Genomic DNA, 27,955 nt, shown 5'->3' with positions numbered 1-27,955 from the left:
AAAACAACCAAGAAGCAAATTGTGAGAGGCTTACTTTATAGACTGTATTCAAAACTCTTCTTCTGAAAATCTTATTAAAAACTCTGCTTCTGAGAAGCTTCATTATTGCTACAAACAAACAACAAAAAGCCCCCAAATCAAGAAAGTATTTTTCTCTTATTTTTTTAATAAGATGGTAAAATAAAAAACAATAGAAACAAATGTTTCAGACTTATCCAACAAAATGCGAAAAGCATCTATATGCCCTCAAACATAGCTAATTTTCACAACTATTCCTATTAAATCTGAACTGCTCAGTGTAGACTGGAAAATTCAATTTCAGAAAGCTTCAGGAGGGAAAGGCTGTATAAATGTAAGGAATGGAGGTAATGAAGTATTTACTGGATGCTAAATTGCTGCCTATCGTGTTTGCAATGGGCAGTTTACAATCTGTTCATCCTGATGGATTTAGCACAAGGGAGCCTGAAGTCCTGGCAATTTCTGTCTCTGCCTAGTGACTGATGGCTAAGCTGTACCCACAAATCATTTGTTAGCACCAAAGGAGTTTGGGACCCTGCTCAGCCCAAGCAGCTCCACTGCACTCAGAGGAGCAGCAGTAAATGGAAAGTAAGGAAAGGTTCCAAGAGATAATGGGTTGGAATGCTAATGATCCAAGCTGGAACAAAAGATGGAAATGCAATTTCTCAAAAAGTACAAACCCATTTACTGTCTTAATGAGTTATCAAAAATCTATAATAACCATTTTGTGATTTGAAGCCAAATTAGTATTTTTCCACATTTTTTCTTTATCCACTAAGGTATTGCACAAATTATCATGGTCTTCCTGCTTTACTGCAGAAACTAACATGCTGCAGAAATCTTTCCTTCTGTAATACTTTGGCCACCCTTCTCAACAGCCAGAAACTGTATCTTTTAGGCATCTTAGTCATCTAGAGCAATAAGTAGGTTGAAAATTGTGGGTATTTCATGAAAGTAGAGGATAATTCATGGCTTTATACAAATTTCTTATCCTACAGAATATATAAAATAAATTTATGCTCTGATAAAAATATGCAATTATCATAAGGATTACCTTACAACTAAATATGAATCCTGAATGAACAGAAAATAGATGTGAAATCTATACTCTGCTATCAAAGTTGTTTATGCAGCAAAATATGCCTGTTCATCAATCATATTTTCTTAACACAAAGTAATTATGATGGGAAAAATGGAACTTGTCAACTAAAATGCATAATTGTTATTCCCATGAAAAGATGGATAACATAGCCCCCCAAGCTGGTAATGGGGATGCTTTCTTCTGTGGTGTATGATGTGTCTTCTTTGATCCAGAAGTGCTGGTATTTCATAGGGTGATACCTGAAACTAAAGAAAATAGTATCAGGAAAAAAAAGAGGAGGGTAAGTCTTCTCTAATTTATCTCAAATGTCATAATTTTGATATTCACAATAATGAATTCTCCTCTTTATTACAAAAGAAAACAACACTGTAACTAAAAGACAAACAAAATAGGTGATGCAGATCAGGTTGGAGCAAAAGACTGAGACTGATACCTGGCAGCTGAGTAGTGGCCCACGTACCTGCCCCACCAGAGTGTGACACAGGAACTTGAGCAAGGCACACCAGGCCTTCCCCCTTCCAGGGAAGCTGGCAATGGGAGGGTGAACATTCACCACATCCACCTAGCTGAAGTGCTTTTCTGTGCCCAACTGCATTTCCCATTCTATACTGCTACATGGCAGGACAAATTTGGAAATAATGAAATGAAAGCAGCTTTTTCCACATTCACAAGTGAACTGCTTCTCACTAACCATCAATGACACTTTCAAATTTGGATTGCAGCTCCCAGAGCTCACAGATTCCAACCAAGCTTGTCTTACTTTTTAGGGAGGAGAAGAGGGAGGTGGAGTGGAAGTACAGGATCTCTGTTCTTCTAACTTGCACACTGAGTGAAAAAGCAAATATAGCTTGTCACCCATTCTGGTAGTTCCCATAGCTGCAGGCCTGATTACAACATCTGTCTACATTTTCTTTTACATGGTAGGAACTGGGTTCAGAAGTGTTCTTTGGCTGTGAAATCATACTGGAGGCAGCAGCTGCCAAAGTGAGCTAGAAAATGACAAGTGTAGGCAGGACAGACTGCATCAAAAATTGATGCCAGCTAATGGAGCAGCGGGTTTAAACAGCCTGCACAGTGCCCCTTCCAGTCCAGTTCTGCCAGCAAGCAGGAGTGCTTCCCTTGGAAACCCTTAGTGTCTCCTTTGGAGAGAAACACAGCCTGGCATGCATTTAGTGCAGGACTCAGTAACTGTGCCAAGTACCCTGGAATGTGCTCAGCAATCTGATTCTGTGAGCTCCTCTGTGCTGAGAGGAGTTGTCACTTTAATGTGCAATTAAGACTAGAATCTCTTACGGAAGCAGAAACAGGAGGAATTACCTTTCATGATATTTAAAAAATAAATACCTCATTGAGTGCATACAGTTCTGAAAACAATTTAAAGCTGCCTGAGGGCATAAATCATAGAATCATAGTTATCAAGAGGAATTATGGTGCAAAAAATGAAGTCTTACAGAAATGGCCAACCCTCAAAGCCAGTAGGTCAGTATTAGTAAGAACTTCTCCCTTCAGCAGCTTCACACCAAATTTTATGATAACTTTAATGACAGTACTATCACTTCAGAGCACTGAAATTATGCTTTTCAGAAAACTGTCAAAAGGATAATTGGAAGGATCCCAGCAATTTAAAATCACACCTACTGTTCTTCACAAATACCTGCCTGAAAGCAGCTTAACTGTAATCTTCCTCTCACTCCTGAGCTCACTCGTTATATGCCTTTGCTAGAATGTCTTTTGAGTTTCACTGCTTTCTCTGCATAATTCCTATCTTCTGTTGTTTGTGTGGGTGTCTTGCTTGAAGACAGATGAGAGAGAGATTCTTTTAAATATGAAAACATTTTCGTAAAGCCACAATCACATAAGGAAAACAGGCAAAGAATATTTTTAGTTGCACTTTCTGTTTCTACTACTAAGTTCAGCAAAGATGGCATTTAAAGACCTCTTCAGGAAGGCAACAGCAGCTTGAGTGAAAGCCCAGGTGATGCCATAGGTATATCTGCACTGAAATTTTCTTGGCATCACACTGGGATATGCACAATCAAATTTCTAATTCCTATGGGAGTGTTTCATTAGAAAACAACGATGGTGACGATATTCTGAATGTTGCTGGGTAAGACACAGCTCTCATACACTTTTTGATCTCTTGTGCCAACCCTTGCACCCATAGGGGGTTCCATGCCCACATGTGTCTCAGATTGTAAGAGAAGAAAGGGACCCATCAAATTCTTCTATTTTACAATTTTTTTGACAGAGGTTTTCATCTTTTTAGCCGTATACTGTGTGTTGCTCCTGCCAGTTACCTGTCATCTACCTTATGTTCCAGTTTTATAATCCATTTCACCTGAAGATAAGATTGTGTCTTAAATTCTATATTCACTGCAGACCAATCTGTCTGATTTAACTGTGCAGCTACACTGTCATTCAGAAAGAACTACAGAGGCATGAAGCATCTTTGGTGTTCAAGGATCTCAAAGCCCTTCACAAAGACAGATGGCAAAAGGCAGTGTACTAAAAATCGTTGGCAGTTGCTGATGTGGAACTTTCATTAGTTTTATGCAGTCTTTGACGTGTCTACCAGTTTTATTATAAGAATTAATGCAATGCAGGACACCAAGATTCTTTTATCTTGTCCTTGAGGCATTGATTGCCAAAGAGATTGATGCAGTAAATAAAATGTCTGGGAAATAGTGACCAGCTTGTGTGAATTTGATTTAGCACCAACTCAGAGCATAACACTGGGCACTTTCGAGGAAAAAAAAAAGTCCACAACAGTTGGCTTTGAGACACTGAGTTTTTATTTTCTTTCTTTCCTCATAAAATGGCAGCACTTCATCCAAGAACTGTCAGGTCTATCTGCCCCTAATTTCCCCAAACAGAACACTGTTCTGTCCCTGAGCATTCATGAAATCTATTGATGCTGCCTTTGATCCAGAGAATAGAGTGCTGCTTCCCCTTAAGCAGGAGAGGACAAAGGTACTGCAGGAGAGGGCTCACAGGTTCTCTTCACGCTACATGTGGCTTTTATTCTGCCCTGACCACTCTAGGACTGAAGTGCAGCTTTGGTGTGAGAGAAGCCAGCGAGCCCCCCACAGTCTGCCCAGACTCCATGTGGCCCCCACCCCAGGGAAAGACAGATTGTCACAAGGGCAGGACTCAGAAAGTCACTCCTTGAGGCAGGTTTCTTTAGCCTCCAAGGGAAAGGTTAGCCAAAGCCTTCCCTACTCAACAATGATTTCACAGATAACCACCAAAGCCCCCATATTTCTGAATGCTCCAACACCTTCATCGTACACATGGGTACAGTGATTTGGCTCTTGCTTGCCCACTTTCATTTCTTACTTCAATTATTCTTTGCCCCCACTGTTTAGGGAATGGCCATTGAATCAAACACATTCAGAAGTGCTAGTCCTCATGGTTTTTCAAACCAGATATACATCACACAGCATTTCACAGCTGCTGAAAATAATATTTTATGGAAGTAGAGTTCTTAAAAGTACCAGTTGATGCAAGTAAAGCTTTGTTAAAAGCAATCTCTCTTTTAGCTGAGGATAAACAGTTCTTTCTTACAACCATGTGAATTAGGAGGTATCATTAAGAGAGACAGAAAAGTCGTGTCTCCAGAGCCTTATTCTGGCATGCTCTTACCTGAACTGCATTGCCTCTGAATGCAAATATTTGTCCTGAATGCAAATATATGCCCTGAATAAATGTTCATGCTTCCAATCTAAACAAAATTAGGGTAAATAATGTCACAATCTTCTCACAGCACTAAGGAAAGCTGTCATATGTTATCCTGGCCAGGACAGAGTTCATATTTTGCAGTAGCTGTGAGGGGATGAGCCTGGAGCTGTGTGGGCATGGCTAGGAGATTATTCTCTACCACCTCAGGTCATTGCCAGGAGCAGGACTTTGCTTCCAAGGAGAAGGGTGTTCCTTCCAGTGGGGAGAAAAGTGGTAGGGAAGAGCCAGTCAGTATTGTCCCACTATTTCTATATACCTTTTGTATATTTTGTCCCACTATTTCTATATACCTTTTTCTATATACCTTGCCTATACCTTTTGTTATTGTCTTCTTATCTCATTGCTGTTTCCACTAAATTGTTCATATCTCAAGCCATGATCTTTTCCTTTTGTGGTTCCAGTTGGAGGGGAGGGGAAGCAAGCTGCATAGTGGTTTTAGAAGGACTACTGAATAGGAAAACACCATTCCTAAACCACAACATATGTGTGTTTCAAAACCTGAGGGACATGGCTCATTCCTTGTTTTCCAGGACAGTTGCTAATATGGTAGTTTAATGAAAGATGGCAGAAACAGAGGATTCTTACCTTTGGTACTCAAGTGTAGTTGTAATAGTTATTGTGAAAATACAGAGTCATTAAGGGATCTATGCTGAAAAGATTCACCTTTGGCAAAGGCACAAGTGCAGAAGTTGGTGCATTTTTTATTAGCTGAGTTAGCTGTTGGTGCAATAGTGAATAATGAAGCATTTGGGTGCATTTCTGTGTGCACACAGAATAGATAGATATAGATAGATAAGATAAATAGATGATAGGTAGATGATAGATAGATAGATAGATAGATAGATAGATAGATAGATAGATAGATAGATAGACAGGCCGACCACACAATTGGATCTAAGTATATTGATAAACATGGCAACACTTGTACGGTCATATGTTTATCAATATATTTACATTTCATAATCAACAGTATTGTCTTAAATCTAAAGACTTAAAAAATACATTTATAGAAAGAAATGTCTTTTTCTTGTTATTAAAAGAAAAACAGTGGAAAATTGCAATGAGTAATTGATTATTGATACCTCTCTCAATCTACTAGTAAGAGCAATACTTCAATGTTGCAGACTGGAGCAACAAGCAAAGAACAGGCAAATAGATCTCTCCTGACCATTCCCATGGCTAAACCAATGTTTTTCAGCCTTTCATCTTTCCATGTGTTGTGTTAAGGGCCACTGCTGAGGCCATCAGCATGTTCTCCAGCTCATTAGCTATAATGATCGTGATCAGATTTATCCTTGCTTTTACATTTCCTCCTCCTCACAACTGCTGTTACACCTACCACAGCTGCTGTGTAGGTAGTCTCCTGACAGAGAAATCAAACACTCTGTGCTGTGGTTAATGATTTCTCTGAGTGCAGCTCCAGCTGGCTGAAGATGAGGAAAAGTATAACTCGTCTTGCCTGTCTGATTCAGGGCAGGCATTGAAGTAACTCTTTCCAACCAGACAGAAGCCAGGTTTGAAGCAGGGAAGGGCAGATGGTAGCAGTATCCCTAGTGAAGCTCTCTCAGGCTTCCAGCTCTGCCTAGAACCCCTCGTTATTTGAGGCTCTTGTATCAGTGATCTGAAATGCACACTCTTCAGGGGAGAAGCTGCCAGTGGTACAAAGACGGTGGGTTTGATCAAGAAGCTCCCTGGTACATACTTCTCATCTCCAGCCCACCTCCTACTTCAGAGAAAAGCCCACGCTTCATCAAGCTAATGTAGTCTAGAACTGTCTTTGGCAATTCTGGGAATTTGATTATTTTTGCATTTTTCCAGCCTCAGTACTTAGCTTCCATGTGCAGTACTTGTAACACAGCTTCTCCTCGTTGAGTGAACGAGTCTTTAGCAGCATTCTAGAGACTTCACATTCTAGAGACTTCACAGAGACAAACCCAGCACTCATGCAAAAAGCAGATCACAGTTTCCTTCCCCAGCCTCAGTTACCACAAGCACTCATAGCTAGCAAGCTTTCCTGGAACTGAGGCACCCACAGACACAAGCAGTAATGACGTGGATCTGACCTTATCAGATGAAGTGAGAAGAAGGGGGTTTTTGCAGGAAGCAAAGCAAAACTAAAGCAAAAAGTGCTTTTTATTATTTTCACAGAGTATTTAGCTCTAAGAGAGTATTCCTTCAAGAAATGTATTCAAAACAAAACATGATGAAAGGCAAGATCTAGATCTAAGTTTCTGCAGCTGGTTTATTTAATAACATTTCAACACAATGTCATGTAACATAATTTACAATGTAGTCAGCATTATTCCCACATGTCACATCTGAATTTCACCTCACTGCCAGCTGTCCCTCTGAGAGGAAGACTATCTGGAAAAGCAAGCCTGCTTCTGCACAGCACTGAAAAAGGCTTTTGGGCTTTCTCAAGATACCTAGTCTTTTTCTTTCAGTTATTCACAAAGAGATTAAGGAAAGGGAATAATTAAACCCAAAGTGTCCTGGATCTCATATATTGTCTCACAGAGGAACCAAAAATCTGAAAAGCTGTTCCACCCCTTCTTTCTATCCTTTAGTTCCTAACAGTTAAGGTAATAAAAGCAAAAGGTCACCCCAACAGTAACTCCCACCTCTAGCAACATGAATGTTAAATTTGGACGGGAATGAGCCATGACTTTTTCCCTCTGCTTCTAGAAGATGAGTTTTAGGTGAATGCAACATCCTGGAAGAACAGAATTAACAAAGCATGCTAATGATCAGCCATAATACTGTAAAAGTGAAGGCAGGTGAGCACCTGCTTAGCAGCACATCCCATTTCAACCTTAGAAATGTCCTATTTTTAAGCCAAGAGTAAAAACAACAATTAAGTAGGGCAAGTACCTGGGAGATGTGGATATGAGAGTCGACAGAGACCAGAAAAATAAATGGTGTAGTACTGAAGTGTCTGGGAGCAATCCCTGCAGAAAAGGAAGAAGCTGCCCTACAGAAAGGCTAAGGGGGCTGGAAAGCACCTGCTCAGTCAGAAAGTGAGCCCAAATGGCAAACAGCTGAACTCAGATGATCGGGGAACTACTCTCAGCTATGTCACAGAGTTCCCAAGTCATGTCATCTCTTTGTGTCTCCTGACAGCCTCATTTTAAAAATAGTAACAGTAACAACTTCTTATCTTTGTAAGTCTTCACAAGATCTATGGATGACAATCACTTAAACAGGGGCCAGTATTTTTAATAACTATAATATACTATCGTATAACCCAGCTAGTCTCATTCAAACACCAAAAATTTCTCTAGCTCAGTTATTAATTTACTATGGAATTACCTCATATTCTGTCAGCAAAGCTGTTCAAAATTTTTCATTTAGTTCTGTTCTGAATGTGCAATTTCATCTTCATCGTTCCACATGAAGCACAAAAATCAAACTGCTCTTCAGTACATAAATTTTTTAACACCATAAAAGAATAGCATGACATTATATTGAGTTTCCAATAAAACTCAATCCAATTTAAATAGAAATATAAAAGAAGGAACTCCTTAAGCCTTTAATGTAAAAAAATCACCATACACAATAATATCATGTGTGCAAGTAGCTATCACCTGATCTATGCACTATTAGTCTGTATTACTTATTCAAGTAGCATCTATTTTTCTAGTCATTACAAGCATTTTCAGGAAGAGCTATCTCTTACTGCACATTTCTATGAAGATTTGGTTCCTTACATCTGGAATTCCTGAAACAATTACTGCAGCACAGTGGCTGCAGAAAGTTAGGACTGGGAGATTAGTCTTGGTTCTGAACAGAAACCAGCTTCTCATCATTCCTTCTGACTGGTGTAAGAACAACAGAGTGATCAATTTCTTTTGCTTGAGGAATTTTATAAGGAGGCTATTTGTTTCAAATGTGGAATTTTCTTCAGAGATCATTTGCTAATTGCTATTTTCCTCCGCCTTATAAAAACAAATGTCAGCACAGTGCTGAAGTTTAGGACACAATATTTTGCACCAGAAAAAGTGTCAGAATTTGCACCAAGGTCTGCAGGGGCACACAGGGTTTATTAGGCTAACACATATGATTATAGATCACTTTTGGTAGCAGAAGTAAAACTGATTCTCTTTTCATGCCTAGCTCTCACAAAACACATTATCCAGTTTTTTATCTTATTCACTTGGCTAGAAGAAGTAATAATTATTTTCCTCAGATATCCACACTATTAATTCTAAATATATGAGGCAAACCAGAATAATCAGGATTGTAAGATGTTTACTTACCTTCTACAGTTGTTCTACGTGACAATGCTCTTGTTCAGGAATTACAGATAGTCTGTTTGTGGTCTGTGCAGGAAGTGGGGCCTGTTGTTTGCTGGTGTTCACTATTGAAAGTTAAAATAATTTTTATCTATATTATTAACAGCAAATATATCTACAGAGTGTTGGACTTGCATATGCAAGTTTGAAAAATAATTGAGACCTATCTGAACACAATGCAGAGATGCACAGTACTGAAAGTACAAACCATGTTTGGTATTTAACTTCCTTTTAATGCTAGTAGGACTACAATGTCCTGATTCTACACTGATCTGGGAAGCAGCTTGAAAGTAGGCAAATAAATTTGTGAAGAAATTGTAGTGAAAATCCAAGAGCATGCAAATTTGAGATTATGTAAGTGCCCCCCAAAATACAAACTCCTAAATTTGGCCAGTTAAGCAGAAACAATGGAAATTGAGAGAGTGAAATTCCTGACTCATTTTCACATAAGGGCAGCACAGATTGCCACAGGCACACGTGGTGTGGCCTCAGCTCATTTGTCACACACACAGGGAGAGCTACCAGGTATCACCCAGTTGTCAACAAAGCTGACAGCATACACCTCAGAAGCAGGAATGGGTGAGGTGATGCCTTTAGCACACAGATCCTGATACAGTATCTCAGTGGAATACTGATAAGGAAATGCAGAGATAACACTGTCAGGCAAATGCACGCGGAGTTGTTTATCCAATGCATTTTTCAAAGAACTGCTGTAGAACACAAATAATATTTTGATTCCAGGTCCATCCTGTCCCTGACTATCCATTACTTCCATAAACCTACAAATGGGTTTCCACTGAGCTAACCGTAAGAGGATAAACTGTGCCATTCATATCTAGCTATGTTCATTCTCTACTGACTACATCATTTGGGCTTTTCTTTTTACAAATGCAGTTTAAAAATACAGTTTGGATCTTGGCACTCAAGCAGCTGAATATGAAAAGAAAAGTAAAAAAAACTAAAAAGTTTTTTAAAAATAACAGTGGATCTTGTTTGACCCTCAAGATGAATGAGATGAATCTGGAGAGAATGGGAATAGAGGCTGATATCCCCTTCAGTGCCTGTGTGTAAGAGTGTTCTGCATGCATGCAAACTGAGCAGAGAAAAGGTCCTTTGTGCATCAGGGCTCTATGGAAAGCATACAGGGGCTATAAAAAGTTACCTGCATCCTATAGATTTTATCCTTCTTTTTATCTGAAAAAAAAATTTAAAAGCTCCAAAGTCTTAATGAAGCTTCACAATTTTCTTGGTTATGTTGCATTTCAGAAACATGTAAGTCTATGTTAAATATTGAATACTATGAGAAGCTTTCCTTTTGCCAATATAATTCATGTAAATTGCAGAGGGAAAGATAATTATTCAGCTATGTCAGGAACTGAGAGGGACCACCAAATAGGTGATGTCTCAGTTGGCCAAGATTAAACAAATTTCTCTTTCTTGCCTTGGCCTCTATTTGCTGCTGTAGAAGATGTGTCTTGCCTGTTATCTTTGCTAAAAAGAAAATGTATTGCAGAATACAAGGAGGAGTAAGTCTGAACTCACTGGGATGCCAGCCCTGACACTGCTGAGCCAGCATTTGCTTCTGTTTCCTACATGTCAACTAACCTGAAGCTATAGCAACACATCAGAGATATGGCAGAATTTCCCCTATTTCCTCTAATCTTGTGGGAAAGGAACTATTATTTTAATAGGATAGCACAGAAAACAATACAGCAATTCAAATGAGAGGGAATTTGTCTTGCTGTTTCTTCTGTGGAAATTATAGCTGTCAAGCCCACTTGTATCAAATAGTATGGATGTCACAAACCCTAAACAGTCCAGGAAACAACTGCAGGCCAGGAAGCCTGAGGTTTTATTCTCTGAATCCTGGTTGTCACTGTGACCCTGCAATGCTCTTCTTTCAGGATGAGTTATGAAACCACCATCCATCAGAATTAACTTTGCATTACTGTGAGCCAGACAATTGAGTCAAGAAATCTTGTATTTGTATCCTAAAATGTAAGGAACCAAACTGTGACTCCATGAGCCAATGGAGCATCACTAAAAATGAATATTTTGTTTGAGCAATGTAGAACAAGATATTATGCTTGAACTAAGGCTGCCCACACAGACTGTAGAGCAATAACATGATGATTTTAACAATATGATTCCCTGTGTGCATTGTCCAGTTCTAGTACAGGAATGAGAATAAGCCTTTTTTTTCTAACACATCTTATGCCACATTTGAAATACAATCAAAATAAACAAGGAATGTTGTTCTTACTCTAGGAAAATAAAGTCTGAATGGGAGTTTATGGTGATAAGATTCCAGTAATATAAATTCCCACTAAAGTATAACCCAACTAATTATGTTAGTGAATCTTCCAGACCCTACTAGGCAGATTCAGCCTAGTTATTAAATGCCCTGATTTATGCAACCTCATTCCTCTGCAACTTATTCTTGCCTTTTTTTTTATTTTGAATGATGTAGCATACAGTCATGCACACTGGCCTGCTCCCAACAAGTAATTTTGTGCCATGTGCCCAGGATTAACTTTTTTTTAGGATACAGCTACATGAGAATAACTACACTTAGTCAGTTACTAGACTGGAAGAGGTACCAAAGAGGTACCCAAGTGGTTTAGGGAAAATGGGCTAAGGAAGAGGAATAACAGCAGGGTAAGTATAACTTTCTTCCTTTTATCTGCATTGGAGACCGATTTAAGCAGCAAGCTGCAAATGACAATTCAGCAGTTTCTATCTGAGTTCTTTTAAAACTCTGTGGGGAATACATTCTACTCCTTCTAATTGCCATTATTAATTTATTAAGCTGTTCTAAAACCTCTTCTACTGCTCCTTGAATTTATGAAAGCTCTTCAAAGAAATTCTTGCAATAAAATTCTCGAGTGGGAATCTCACTAAGATTCTCTGTAGTAAATGCAAAGCGAGGAAGTGGCTTCAATGGATCCTTTTCCATGTGTTATTACTATCAAGTTCTATTTGATGAAAATCCTCTGTGCCTCTGTGTCTGGAAATACAGATCAGCCACTTAAAGAATACTTCTTGCATTAAAAAAAGGTATCCTGTCTTCTTTCACTTGTCTTGTGGATGCATTCAAGGGAAACTCTTTTTTGTCAGTTCATACCATTCAAGGGACAGTTACTATACATAAATGCAATGGCAGGGCCAGCTCTGAGGTCTAGAAAATGTTTGCATAACCCATGTTCTAGTGCATTCTTTTTTAGCTTTACAGCCCAGACAACATTTAGTTAATATTTATGATAGAATGCTATTAAGCTCCCCTCTCCTCACTATATGTGCTTAATCCTTTGCAGTACTGTGAATTTGGAAGGTTGTAAATTTAATCCTTCCCCAGAGAACATTCTGTACATTTTCCCCCCTTTCCTCTGGTCACTGGACTTAATGACAATGATTCGTGGATATAAAGCCACTAACAGTTTTACAGAACTAACACCCATGCTGTATATTACTTTTTTGTAGGACTACAGTGACATTAAGCCAGTCATTTACTAAGCCTCCTAAGAATTCACTCCCATTCTCGAAGTATAGGCTTCCCTCTTTTTCTTCCCCTGTAATTTCTTTACTTCAAATAACCTTTTAGGAGTACTTTTCCATCTTTTCATCTATAAGATGTACTGGCACATCCTCTCAAGTACTCATTGCTGTGTTTCCAGGGTGATTGTATTGTCTTCAGTGGATCTCAATGGTTTCTTTCAAGACTGCAAGCTATGCTCTAATTATAAGGAAAATATTGTCAAGGGCTGTCAACAAAGTCATCTGTAGCTATTTATAATCCATTATCACGGTAACAAATCCTAAGCTTAGCAACTATGGAAAGAATAAACTCTTCATATGGATTTGATCATATTTTAAATTATATTGGTATAAACCATGAAATTGATTGGATTGACTGAAATTATGGCATGTGAAATGAAGGAATTTTATTTTAAAATAAACCCCATTATAGCAGTTCATGCAACTAAGCATCTTTCTGGGTTTCATGGATTGATTGTAGTAGGAGGCACTTAAAAATGAGAATGACAGACCAATAAGGGATTCTTATTCTCTTCAGTAAAATCTAGTAAAATCAGATTTGAATTTCCATAAGACCCCATCATCAAAAATGCCTTGGATATACAACATTAAACAGCATTAAAAATGCCATTCTGAACATGTGTTTAAACAGGCATGATATTAGTGAAGCTACTCAAGACAACAGATGTCAGAAAAGTAATTCCTTCCATGCAGAATGAAAAGAATGAGCTCATAAATATATCTCAGAGGTAGCCAGTGCTTTAAGAGCAAGAAGCATAAATTGTACTCACAGGGGAGTTCAGACAGACAAGAAGCTATTCAGTCTTTTCTAGGTAAAATTTAAATGCCATGAAATACTGAGTTGTAGACATAAATTTGTGAGTCTCCTCTTACTCCTGAAGAACTAACAAAACAAAAAGCAAAGTACTTAAGCCTTAAGTCATATTTAAAACCACTTTTGTAATTTGCTGGCTTTGTATTTTTCTTCTTTTGAAGGGAAATACAGTTTGCCATTAGTTTGCCATTCAGAGCTATTATTTTGTATGTTCATGTTAATCTTTTTAAAGATATAGCTCCCTTCACAAAACCAGAATCCATGAAATTTATGAAAACATTTCAGTCTTTGAGCAATGTCAGTAACACTCACAGAAACACCTGGTAATTGGCACTCACACAGATATTTGATGCCAAATCCAGTTTTCTAGAATCCAAACTTTGTGTTTAGCCATGTCATTTAATTTATCTGTGGTAAGCATACTACCCTCTCCGAAGACCACAATTTTTTACCTATCTGAAACTCAAAAATTTTATTTTGTGGGAATTTGACCCTAGAAACAGGCTATGAAGTGCCAGCAGAACCATTTATTGAGTCCTGCTGCAGCCATTCATTCCATGCTTTGATAGCAAATTTTATCAAGAGTCACAAACACATAGAACATACAAACACATATGTACATCTCTGTATATTTTTCTTACACACACAAAGCACTCAGGTGACAAACCTCAAAACTGGCACACAATATGACCAAAAATTAAAAAGTTCAAAGTCATTAATGCAACACACTGGAAAGACTGGGAGAAGCATTCTCACATTATATATATAAATCTTCTTATAGTTTTGTTGTCAGATTTATTTCTTTAAACCAAAAGAGTGTTTCCTTAACATAAGCAGATCAAATTTGTGTATGACCAAGGTAACTCTGAAACAAACTTGAAGCATCTCTTGACAGGAAAGTCTTAAAAGGTCTTTCTTGATCTCCTCATGCCTCAAGATTTGTTAAATTTTGTTTTACTTTTATATACTTACCAGGAAAAGGATGAATTTTAGTAGCAGATACAGTTCTTCTTGCATGTATGGAACTCTTTCTTCTTAGAACAGTAGAAACTGATGTTGCTACTCTTTGTTTATAATCTGCTTTAAACAAAATGTCTTATGTTAGCATCAGCCCTGATTAGAAGGAAAGCTTGTAAATCCCTTATTATTAAACTGTTGAATACCTTGGAAAGTGTTTAAAAAAATCAGGAAGGTGTTGGAATAAGGTGATGAGGAAAACCAAGAGCCAGATGATTTGTATTTTTCTGAATGAAATTTTGTAGAAATTTCATCTAGATTTGTCCCTTTCAAATTATTCCTTGCCTTTTTCTAAACTGCGTACCTTGAACAAATTTTGGAAGGATATCAAGAAAAGTACATATTTCAGTACAGGATTGGACTCTCACTGCTGACAGTGGAGTAGCAAGGATGGACTGCATGGGCAACCTAGGAGGCTGACAGATTCCTTGCTAGTGTGGGGTGTTCATCTCAGATACACAGTCTGAGAGCAAGCTCCACACCCCTGACAAAGCTAGAGCTGGATTGGACACCTCTGGCTGTTCCTCAGCACCCAGTTCATAAACTCTCAGTCCTTCCATCCTTCTGCTGCTCTCTAAATGCTGTGCTCTCAGTGGGCTTATTGCAGCCATGGTGCAGCTGTTGTGGTTAGTCCTGTTCAGCAGCGACGGCAGTCCAGGGCTCAGCCAGCTTCTGGTGACAGCCTCACTCCAATTCTATGTAACAGAATTTATTTTTATCTTTTTCCTTTGAGAACACTAAGAAATTCATTAAGTTAAAATTATTTAGGTCATGAATTTTTTTATGACTAGCCAGTGGAGATCTAAAGCACTAAAGCCCCAAGCAGACACTGTAACAGATAATGTCAAAGGAAGCTCTGGAAGTGGTTGTGAGACAAGAGTGGAAAGGAAAAGGCAAAACAATTAATTTCCAGTTTAAGGCCTTTATAATGTATCAGTTGTAACCTTCACCAAGTTTATTTGGATATTTTATTTTATGCGCTTGTCAAAATAGCTTAATGATTCAGAGAGTCTCAGAGTCTACCTAGCAGAATATCTTGCAAGGTCTCAAGAGGAAATGAGTAATTCCACATTTCTTAACAGCTTTCAGTGGTGCTCAGCAATGAACAGAAAAAAATACCAACTGAACTATGGCTGGAAAAACTCATAACAGCTGTTTTAGAAACATAGCTAATAGTTCTGCTCTATTCTTTGAGCACCACTGGAAAAAAAAAAGTTTATAGACGCCACCATTCATATGCAATGAAAGGTGGCATCTTAATATATACACATAAACCTTAAGTTTTATTTTTTGTGCACTTGTCTTTTTATCAGTAACATAATGATGTTGTTTATAATGTTATATATTATAAATTTAACTCATAAACCCACTTTTCCTCAATTAGCATAAAATGTATCCCTGAAGCTAGTAAGTTATTAGAAGCCTCAAAAGGGCATCTCTTCCTCCCTGTTTGTGTTCACAATGATTCTGAAAACTTGAATTTAATAAAAAAGTGTAGTTTAAGAATAAAGCTACTAAATCATTAATCATCACTACTTACAGTTCTACATTAATAGAACAAAATAGAACGTTATGACTCAAAGCAGAGAAAATCAGAGACATGACATTTATAAGTGGTTTTCAAATTACAAATAAAAGTCCTTTAAATTAGAGCACTTAATAGCCCACTTATAAAGTCATAATTTACACTTCGTGGGTTTTATATACATGAAATCTGTCTCAGAAATTGCTTCTAGCAATAAGTAAAATATCATGTATTTTAAGCAACATCATCTGGTAAGGAGCTCTTTTCATCGAGGTGGGGAGGGTACAAACTTGACATCTCAAGCAATTATTTTGCTCAGTCATTAAAGATATATGCATAAAGTATTTACATTATGCAAAAAAAACACAGAAACATTTTGTGTGTGGGCACTACTCTTCTTTCTGTTCAGTTATGAGTAAAGCTAGACTTCTGTTGCTCCTTCATTACAAAATTACCTGTGCATACAGTAAGGATGACCAGGGGAATGGATAAGGATTATTATTTGGTTTACTACCCCTGTGACCAGGGCCTCCTTTCAGCAACTCTGAGCTACAGGGGAATGCACACCTGCCTGGCAATAGCAACTAAATGCTGCTTGTCTGGAGGCATTCTGCCCACTCAGGGCTGGCACAAGCAGAACGTCTCTGCAAACTGCTGTGAAAAGCACCTGAGAGTTATTCCCTCAGGTAACAGCTTCAGTAATATTCTTTCCACAGTGATGAAAAGTAATGTGCTCCTGGTACCACCTACCTCTGGCTTGGGAAGAGAGACAAGGACCAGCAGCTGACAAGTGGTCAATTTTCAGCACTGTTTTTGTGCAGAGGACTTTATCTTAATTGCTCAAAGATCTCAAGCTCAGGGTACCCCTACAATTTTATTCTTGTTTTATTCATTGTATATTGCTAGAGAAAATACTGTAAATCTGATTTCTACATGTATCCCAAGAGAAGAGCCTATCATGGCTGAAAGAATATTCTAGAAACAATTGTTTCAATCACTGAACTAATGGCAAATTCTCTCATAGCAAAGTTCCAATCACTTGGAATAGTCAATAGTGATGTTTCAGAAATCATAGAAATGTTTTCTTTGCTGAAGTAATAAAGATGAAGTAAAGAGATGAAATGTTATCTGGGCTTAATTCAGCTCTTGGCTTAAGAAGGTGCACCTTGGTTGCCCTGCATGGGATTACACCACCAATGAATTTGAATAGCCAGTTTTTAGGACAGACAGATAAGTGTATATCTCCTCATATCTATCCTGTAATTTTTCCTGGCTGTGACCTAAATAAATTACCTTCAGGAAGGAAAGGGTATTTCAATTCATTTATACTGGTCATTGGGATTTCTGCTTAAGACTTTTCACAAAGTTTAACAGTAATTGTTTCATCTACTGAAATCAGTGTGAAACCAGAAGTTCATATCACTAAGCCATCAATCATCTATCAAAATCCCCACATTTAATTTGCCATCAACAAGCTTGGATTTGCATCTACAGTTTTTGCATCCACCAAAGAGGTGAGAGGTAATACTATCAATCATCTAAGTACTTTAGTCAGTCTCTAAGAAGTTTTTACCATTTGACAATCAAAATATCAGTCTGAGCTACAGCAATAGACAACAGTTTTGTTATTATAAATGAATATATTCTTACTTGAATAGAAATTTAGATTGATGCAGATTAGCTTTTTGTTACTTACAGTTCCGTTTATTTTCTTGGACTATTTTGTAGATGACAATTGAAACAGTAAATACAAAAACTACTGCAATCATAGTGAGCCAAGTGATCTTCGTCATACACATTGGATCTGTCCATAAAATGTACAAGAGAGAAAATTAAGCAGCAAATCGCTGGCAGCAGAGAAAAGCAGAACATTCCATCTTAGTAGGTTTATGAATTGTGCCTATCCCCACAGATAAAAACAAAACAAAATCAAAAAAAGAGAAGAGATTATGCCTTTTTCTTTCAGCCTTCTCTGGTTTTTGATGTTAGGTTTCCTGTCTAGAATTTAGCTTAATTTTTGCCTGTATTTTTATATCTCTATCTATTTCTATATCTGTATATCTTTCCATGGTTGAAATAGATACCGATGATTGAGTAACTTTTCAACTCAGCCAATGAAAATGTTTCAAAGATGAACATTTATATTTAAGGTAGAACAAGGGTAACATGTGTCCCCTCTGTCTGCATAAAGCAAGGAAGGGAGTGGTCCATTGTCCAACATTGGCCTGTACTGGCATTCTTAACCTCCTGGTCTATCTTCATATATGAGAGAAGGCAAGATTCTACATATAGATTTTTTTCTTATAAAAAAGTGAAGAAATGTCACCAACATGAGCCCTCTGGGGAATTCCTTTAAAGTTGCCTTGAGGAAGAATCACATGGGACTGGATAAAGGAGGTAGGCTGCTCTTTTGGACAACAACTGCTGCAGAAATGCACCCACATTCCACAGGGATTTAGTTCAATAACTAGTACAAGTCAGGACTGTACACAACAAAGAAATGATGTGGAGAACTTTCCCCTCTGGTTGGCTGAATGGCCTTTCAACTCTCTTTGGCAGCTGCATGTTAATGCATACCTCAGCACTGTCAAATAACTGTTTTAAAAACCAGCTGTGTTACTATAACCCATAAAAAATCGAATTACAGACTGTAGCCAAACTACTGTTTCCCTTTCCCTGACTTAGAACAGCATAATTAGACTTCAACTTCCCTGGTATCTTCTCCATGAAGCAAATGCCATGACCCCATGGCTCATTCCTCCTAATTTAGAACTAAAAATATCTTTTATTACAGTAATCTAGGCTCCTTTTAAATAGAGCAGTCTACCTCATCTTGTAGTGACTTGTAATGACTTGATTATCAGCCTTGCTTAGTAAAAGCCCTGAGCACCTATTTAGCTGTTTTGAAGTAAAGAGAAAAAAAAGACATATTGTTAATTTTCATTGCTAATATGAGATTACTGCTAGCCAGGTTAATTAGTATTAACAAAGGGCAATTAGTTCATAGTATTGACACAAGTTAGCAGGGCAAGTTACAAATTATGCTCCTCTCATGGCTAGACACATCTATTAAAAAAAATCCAAACAAGCAAAAACCCAAAACAATCCTAAACTGCATTTTCTTCTCTAGGATTTTCCCTGGACTTATTTAACATATATTAATCCAACTCTAAAAACCATATTTTTTCCAGCAAAGGTACAGCATAAAATAAATTTTCCATGCAAAACCAAGTGAATGCAATAATTCAGCAATTTCCAAATGATAAGTGTTGTAGATAGACAGAATAAAAGCCCTAACCATGGTCAGGAAATCAAACAAAACCCTTTTGCAGCACAAAGAGAAATATAAAAAGCTGAAGTTGTCCTATGGGGGAACTAAACTTAGTTCAGCTGAAGAATTATCTTTTAAGCATACTGCAGTGAGGCTATATAGTAGGCTACTGCAGTAAAACATTAGAATGGTCAAACTTATCTCCTGATTCTCTTATCACCAGAGTTAACAGGGATTTTTAAATTTACCTCCAAGACAACAGGGTTATGCCATTATCAGGAAAGGAAAAAAAATTATATTTCCAGGTTTTGTTACATGCAATGTGTGCATATGTTGCTGCTAATCAAGAAACAGTGTACAGATCTTTGCTGTATTTCTTCTAGAAAAAAAAGGGTACAGCTAAACCTGCTTTAAATCATTATAAAATCATCAGTTGTCTACTATGGTCTACTTTTTAATAAGGGGTGTTCAAAATTGTATTCTCTTCTTGTAAAATATTTAAATATTTTCAAATGGTTGCTGGAAGCAGACAACTACCTACTTGAGATTTTTTGCAAGATTATACTGTTTCTAGTTTGATTTCCATTCTGAATCTCTTTTGTAACTTACATTCCATATAAGACTTCAGTTGCAGTGAAATATTTACACAGTCATTTTGGTCTTCCATCATTGCCAAGAGACAAGAATGATTTAGTTGTTTGTTGGCTGCGTTTTGTCCTCTGACCATAGAATTGTTGATGTGGATTTCCATCAGGTAGTTTGTATTATGCTCCACTTCTTTCTTGGAAACCGTAGTGAAATTAAAATATTTATAAAAATAAGTAACATTTTCTGTTTTCACTTCAAGCGAGCCTTTTGCTTTTGGAAATAAAAATTTAAAAAAACTGTTACACAAGTGGTAAATCAAGAGACAACTCTCAAAAAATACAGTGAATTCTCTGTCTCATTTGCAAAAACATCAAGGTTTCTACATCACTGACTATGAAAAAGATGGATAAATATATACTGTGTAAAGTTACTCTGAATAGATCTAAAGAGCATTGGTTATCTTATGCATTTTCCCTGCAAAGTATCACTCTTTTTTGCTTTACTATCACCTTTTAGTTTTTGTTGTTTTTGTCAGTTGCCAAAGGCAACAGGCAAAAATCAGGCTATGAGAAGGACAAAACCCAGGCAGAAACCACATGATGATAGAGATTTGAAGTGCACACACTGTCTGTCTGCTATCAGTTGCAGGAGGTCCTTGCTTCCCTTCAAACCACACAATATGTGAGACTTGTTCTGTGTTTACCATAAACAGGTGAGATATTGTCAAAAGTCTTAGTTGTACAGGTATAACTGAGAACAGAGGTTGTCCATATATAAGCTTTTCTTTTTCATACTTGTTAAGACAGCTGTTTTGTAACAAGGAAAATATATATTTTTTCCACAGGTTGGAAAATAACTGTATTTCTTATATTCAGGACTTGGTGGCCTATTGCCTCTGTTGCTGACAATGTTAGAAAGTATCCTCTTCCCCAAAGATTTCCAGATATTTGCAAGTGTATATGGCAGAGAAGGAATGAGCTGCTACTGCTCTGAAAAGATGTGGGTTGCTATCTCTCCTCTGTATTGCAGTGCCATTCCTTAGTCAGTGCTGCCTTCTATAAAACATGTAAGGCCATTTCTGATGCTACACAGTTGAGGATAATGTAGACTACAAACACAAAAATGGTTATTTCTTCCATAGTTGCCATTGGAATAGTTACCTACTGAATTAGTTCTTCAGATACAGCCTATCTTCATAATGCAGGCAATCTACATGTAGAATTCCATAATGACATTTAAAAGCAAATTCAGCTTGAAAAATTGTCAGAATGTACAACTCCTTATAAATAAATTAAGTACTTTAGAAAGTAATTGCTACCGACATGTTTCACTGACAGCCAGGAATGAATGCCACTGAGAATCTGGCACAAAATCTGCATTTTCTAGCCATGCAAAAAAAGGTAAAAACCGCTATTGTTCACAGACATGCAAAGACCACAGAGAACCAGAACCATATAATTTTTTTCTAAGTACCAAATAAAAACTTGTCTTTTATTTTGTAATTAGCTACTTCAAAATTAAGTATTTCTCTTATCCTACTTACTTTCTTTAGTTACTGACCCTGATCCTTGATGATCAACATTCACATCCCTCTTGGATTCACACTCTCTCTGTTTAGGGTGGGACTGTTGTTCCCTCCAGGACGACTGGCAAATACATGGAATGTTTTGGAAATTGGTATTATTTATAATGACCTTCAGCAAAATAGTCTGGGTTTCTCTTCTTTGTTGCACTGATGTTTTGTAAGAATTGTTAAAAGTACAAAGTGGAAAAGTGATGTTACTTGATGAGCAGGTATCCATGCAGGACACCATGACAGTGTTGGCTGTAAAAGAAAGAGTGCTGCATTAGTCAGACAGTCATATAGGACACATGGACATGTGCTCAGAAGCATCATGTAGTGCATATTCCAACCATCTTATGATGAAATGCACTTTTTAAATTATTTTTCTTGAGGGTTATGACAGGACATTAAATGCATCATACGTGAGAGGAAGCAAGCACAGAGTCTTCCCAAAACCTAGATGCTGGATTTTATTTGCTGAATTGTATTAAAACTCTTGTAATAGTAGCTGGAATTTCTGATGGTATCTAGTCACATTCCTGTTTCAAAGCTGCTCCAATTTAACTGTTCTTCAAAAGAAGAGAAAGCACATATATGCTTCTTCAAAAGGACAGAAAACTTGTTTGTAGAGGGAACTCAGTCCTGGAACAGTGAGTTGCAACACTCCAATGTACTTATGTTGTAAAGTAGCTATAATCAGTATGAAAGCTTTCTTTCCAAATGACATTGAAACCACAGAGTGAAAATACACAGCAATGCTGTGAATCCTCCAGCCACACACTTCACATTCTCTTATATTCAGTCAACAAACAGGGACTTTAATTATGACCTTTGGGTTTGGTATTCGTAGTCAAATTTCAATATCAAGTACCATAGCTAGAGTACATTAATGCAGTTCTGGCAAGCAGCAAAAACACATAGTTATAAATGAGTATGATTTGTCTTCCACATTACAGTAGAGCTTTATCATGCAAATTTTTACTTGTGTTAAAAGTAAAAAAGTTGTGTTAACTTTGAACCGCTTTTTCAGTAACTTTGAAGTATTTTTTCAGATAAAAAAACTCAAGAATAAAAAAATGTGTGTGACCCCAACATGAAATATGTCTTTATGAATAACCATTTCCGAGAGCTGATGCTACACTAACCTACAGCTTTATGTTTCCCATTCTAGCAGTACCCTTGCATCTCTATAAAGGGAAAATTTTGTATCTAACTCCCTCCCATTATGAACAATGGGAGCAATGTGATAATAAATCCTTATGAATGGCGAGCAAAATATATCCTTTAGTTGCTTCAGTGCTCAGCTGCACTCGGCCACCTGTGTTCACAGAGCAGCAGGTTGACCTCAGAAATGATTCAGTGAGAGATTCTAGACAGGACACAGAAATAAAATCCAAACTCCAATGTCAAAGTCAATTATCTTCCCTTTACTAACACTACATCAGAGAGTCATGAACTCCTTATAAAACATAATAAATTGAAATGTAAAACACAGGTATAAAAAAGTTCATTTTGATATAAAAAGGAAGAAAAACAGGCAAAATTTAGGGTTTGATCCTTCCCTGAGGCAAGACACAGAATTTTTCTTGAAATGCTTACAATCTGACCCACACAACAGGTCATGGAGCAGCCTTCTGAGATTAAATTCTTCCACCTGAAAGAGGCATTTTGTGTAGAACTTGTCTGTGGAGATGAGCCAGGAGCAAAAATGGAATGCTTACTCTGCTCTCGTGGCAAGCCGTGGCATCTGGGCAACCAGTCTAAAACCACTGCTACAGCTTTCAAGGGCAACTAACCATAATTCCCTAACATATCCTCATCACCAAGAAATCTGTCCATGGACTTGGGAAGCTGCTGACTGCACTGTGACAGACATCTATGTTCAGCACTGCAAAGTCCATTTTGAACTGCCCAAATGGCTGAACAGATCCCAGAGCTGCCTGTGAGCCTCGCTGTAGGTGTGTCAAAGGCCTGTTATCTGTTGTAGCTGTGTCAAAGGCACATTATCTGAGCGGAAAAGGTGTGAATGTTGTTGAGTTAGGGAGGATGCTTCCCATCCTCTTGAAAGGTCTCTAGAGACAGCATATCAAATGACAATCTAGCATAAACAAACTTCTTTTTTCCCCACATCACAGGACTGTGGCCTTTCTAAGGAGGGATATAGATTGTTGAACACTTGAAGAAGGGCTGCAACAAAACTACCCTTTCCCAGTGGGTTACATGGCAGACAGAGAGCCATACCATACTCCTTGCTCCTTACTGCAGGACTGGGAAGCACCCTCCCAAATGTAAACATCATTCTGGAAACTTGAAAAGTTTTGTGAAAGGAAACTTGGAAAGGATTTTGTGAAATCTGAACACAGGCAGCCTGAATAGTAAAAAAGGATTGCTCAGATGAAACCATGCAAAGTAACTCTAGGGAACTGATTTATATTCAAAGACCTGCAATCACATGCTTAATGTTAAGAAGTTCTGTGATTATTAAATTCTTCTATAAAACCTCTATTTACAGGATGGTTTTTCATATAAAATCCAAATCCATTAAAAGTATTCACAGGGAAGATCAACATTTATAAAAAAATTTGCTTTCCATTAAGAAAATCACAAATATTTCACTTTGCATGGGTTTGACTCTTTGCTTCTGCAGTATTCTGTTTTGAGTGAGAGCTGCAGTGTACAGTACAGTTGCATTTTTTATCACTTCCTTATGGAAGCTGGAGTTGCCACATAATACTGCAGAGATAAAAGACCTATGGTACAAGCTGGGGAATGCACAACTGATGGATTAAAGGAGATGCATTCCATCAAGTAGCAGGACCCAAGGGATAGGACTGGGATTGAAAGCATCAGAGCCCAAAGGATAACCTCCTGCTCTAAATCAGTGTAATTTAAAGGTTCAGTGGCTTGTAACCGACAAGTGCATTGCTTTACAAACAGAAAGGAAACATTTCACTTCTGGTAAAGCTGAACTGTATTCTTTTGAAAAAAATTTAAAGGCTTTTTTTTTCTTTTTTTTTTTTTGCAAATTGATTTCCCCCTAAATTGTTGTTTAATGATAAATTTCCATTTTTATTCCCTCTCCATAATGAAAGTAAATGCTGGAATTTCCCCTGGGATAAGACATCCAGGAATTAGGAGCTTTCTGCCATTCATTTAGGAACTAACAGAGGAAGAGCCAGTGATTATATTTCACAACTCAAAGATTTCCAACAACTCTGTGTGCTGAAGTCTCATGGTGTAACCAGCAATTTGAAACACTTACAAAAAATTCTGTACATTTTAGGTTTGTCACAAAATCTGAAAAAGACAGTATTCAACTGGTTTTTCAACCTTTTTCAGAAGGTTTTTGATGAACCAGAGACCCAAAATCCTTAGAGATTTTGAATAAATTGTTCAACATATTTACTTTCTAATGTAATTCAGACATCATTACACCATCTGTTATATAGTAATTTAGTTTTTAAAACATCCAAAATGCAGCAATAATTTTAATTTTCCAAATATAAATCTGTGCTGCTCCGACTAAGATTCTGTTCCGCACATATACTTCACAATCTTATTTTAGACATGCTGTGATTAAGACAGAATTGCAGTGATTGCACTATTGCAGCTTAAAGCATGGAAAATAAGAGCAATCTAGAAAAATTATCATGGAAAAATGTAATTATTCTTTGATGTTTGACACTAAGGTTAATGTTTCCTTCTGGTAATAGTCCTGTAATTGTTTATTTGGATAATCTGGGCTACAAATACTTTGTTTACCTCTTCAGAGAGGTAAAACATTAATTATTCCAACATCTTAAACTGAATTATAAAAGTTATGGTATTCAAAACTTATGACAGCTTACCAGGTTTGTTCATTTATAAACTATAAACATTTATACATTATATTCTAATTACTGATATGTCTACTCTTTATGGTTAATGAAAAAAATATATAAGTAAATGAATCTGGATATTTTGATACTAAATTATATGCTTCATAAAGAAATTATGTTATGATGCCTGAGAATACACTCTTTGTCAAAGGGATGCTTTTTATTATAATAGTTATTTAGTCAAAAGCCTTCTTAGGAATGGATGTGACAAAACAATTTTAATTAACTCATGCAGTTTTAAAAAAGTAACTTGCACACATGCATAGTTTGCATTTATCCTAAATTCAGTATCAGCCTCTAGGATCACAAAGAAGAATTTGGCATTTATGCTACAAGATTTGCTTTACTCAGTTACATCCATTCTGCTCTACTTTTTGTCAGATTACACTGCATATCTCCTTCACAGACAGCATCTCATTGCCAGATAGTAACTGTACAAAGTTTTACAGCATTTAAATATAAAAACTTCTAAAAAGTTGTTTCTGAAGACATGAGCACCTGCTATAAAAGAACATTAGCATTTTCACTACTTTCTTCATTATGAAGGCCATAAAAATACATGCATGGAAATAATTACTAAAAATTTTGCAGTGTACGGAAATTATGAACTCATTCCAAATTACCCCAAATAATTAGCTCTGTTGGTAAAAAATCTAACAAATAGAGTCTATACCTTTGCAATTTCCAGATGTGTGCAGCATCCTAACCATAGCTTTTAGGAAAGCATGTGCCAACTTTTCAATTGCAGACTTCAGAATAAATAAAAGGTTATTTTAAAAGCTGATCACTCACCTTCATGGATTTTGAAAAATTCAGGTAAACACAAAATAAACACGATAATTATTCCTAGTCCTAATCTGAAGACTACTGGTTTTCTCAAAAGCAAGCACATGTCACCAAGGCACTCCCATCTAGCATAGTGATGGCAACTTCCTTCCTGGTTTAGCTTTTAACTTAGTGCAGACATTATGCAAAATAACACCTATTCATTTCCTTTTCTTATAATGACTTTCCCTTTTACTTCTCACTGCATTAACTTGCAAAAAACCACATTCTGCTCTTACATGATAGATAAGGATGATTCATTCAAATATGCTCAAGATAAAATTCATGTACCACAATGACAATAAGGAAAAAAACCCAACTATTTTATATGTTTGTGGAAGTTTTTGCTTTAAGAACCCCTTAATAACTACTTCCATATACCTGCTAAACAGTAAGTCAGTTGTCTTTGTGAAGGAATTTTGTTCTTATTTGGCCAAGAAGATTTTTTTAAAAATGACTCAGACCCTCATTATAAAAATTATTCAGAACCACATGAGTCAGTTATGGGGATTTTATTGTTTTATTTATATACATTTGCATGTGGCTAGGTGGAAGATAATGTTATGTAATAGATAATCTTTCAGACTTTATTAGACTATTGATTTGACCATTACAATCTAAAGTTTTTCTACTGGCAATCAGTGATATGCTAAGCACAATGAACTGAGGATGAATTGTTCATATTATCAATTGCTGCTGTATTCTTTAAAGATGACAGATGTGTTGCCAATCTGTCAAGTGTCTTCAGTTTGCTTTTTACTATTCTTTACACCACAAGAAGACTGGATAGAGCCATTACTATTTCTATGACATGATAGTCAAAATTTTTCAGCTAAACTTTTCAGTTAAAAGTGAAGTATTAATTCTGACAACCACCATGATATTCTATAAATTTTTATTATAGATGAGACTGCAAAGAACATTTCTGAAATGTTGTGAATAAAACTAGCCTGAATGATGCAAATGTAAAAACAAATAACTTGACTCAAATATAGAGTAGTATAGTATAAAGGATTTCATTAATTCAGAAAGATGTCTTCTGAAGTATTTTTCCCAAAAGCTATTAAATATTGAGTACTAGCCAAATGAAGTAATTCTGTTGAACGTAAAATAAGAAATGCTCTACAAACTCGAAATGCTCTTTTTGTCATCTAGTTACCTCAGAACATGAGTAAGGCAAGTGGAAGCAAATACAGTATTCATTCTATAGAAAGAGTCCTAATGAAGCTGTAGTAAATATAAATTTAATGAAATTTTAAATGTAGCACTTTCAGGCAATGAAAGCAACTAAATCAAAGCAAAATGAATGCTGATTTTTTTGACAGAATGGTATAATAGAAGCAATAGAATACAAAAAAATCATAGGTATGAGTTGAAAAGGAAAAAATTATGCAATTTATATGTCATCCATTAGGAATTTAGCTCTACTTTGTTTTTGCTAATTTGCATTGCCCCTTAAGTATCTTCCATATCAGTTACTTACATTTTCCTGTTTTCAGTGTTGTACGGTGTTCACCCACCCTATCTGTCCAGAAGAAAAGGAGAAAATACTGCAAAACCGCAGGAGCACTTTTCAAGTACTATGTGTATCTGTCCCTTTCTGATACAGACTATCACCACTGATGGTAGTGTCTAAGGTCAGAATAGATATTCTGCTACAGGATTCCACCCAAGCTCAGGCTGATACAGTATTAACCTATGGAATACTCTGAGCATCAGATTCTACAGAAGGTGCCTTCCAAGAACTCTGCAGTAAGCTGATATAAGG

General features: G+C 36.9%; 1 protein-coding gene across 1 annotated transcript; it reads right to left on the bottom strand.

The window, feature by feature from the left end:
* Positions 1–145: 145 nt before the first annotated feature.
* TMEM156 (transmembrane protein 156) lies at positions 146–26,329 on the bottom strand. The gene is given in 7 exon segments (XM_074541607.1): positions 146–1,359; positions 9,115–9,215; positions 14,492–14,596; positions 17,758–17,865; positions 19,942–20,190; positions 21,464–21,745; positions 26,155–26,329. Coding segments are annotated over 6 exon segments (1,017 nt in total). The 3' UTR covers positions 146–1,359; positions 9,115–9,117.
* Between the last annotated feature and the right edge of the window lie 1,626 nt (positions 26,330–27,955).

Source organism: Zonotrichia albicollis, chromosome 5, assembly GCF_047830755.1.
Source record: "Zonotrichia albicollis isolate bZonAlb1 chromosome 5, bZonAlb1.hap1, whole genome shotgun sequence".
Taxonomy (NCBI): domain Eukaryota; kingdom Metazoa; phylum Chordata; class Aves; order Passeriformes; family Passerellidae; genus Zonotrichia; species Zonotrichia albicollis.
Note: the sequence above shows the minus strand (reverse complement) of the source record. Positions and strands in the feature narration are given on the sequence as shown.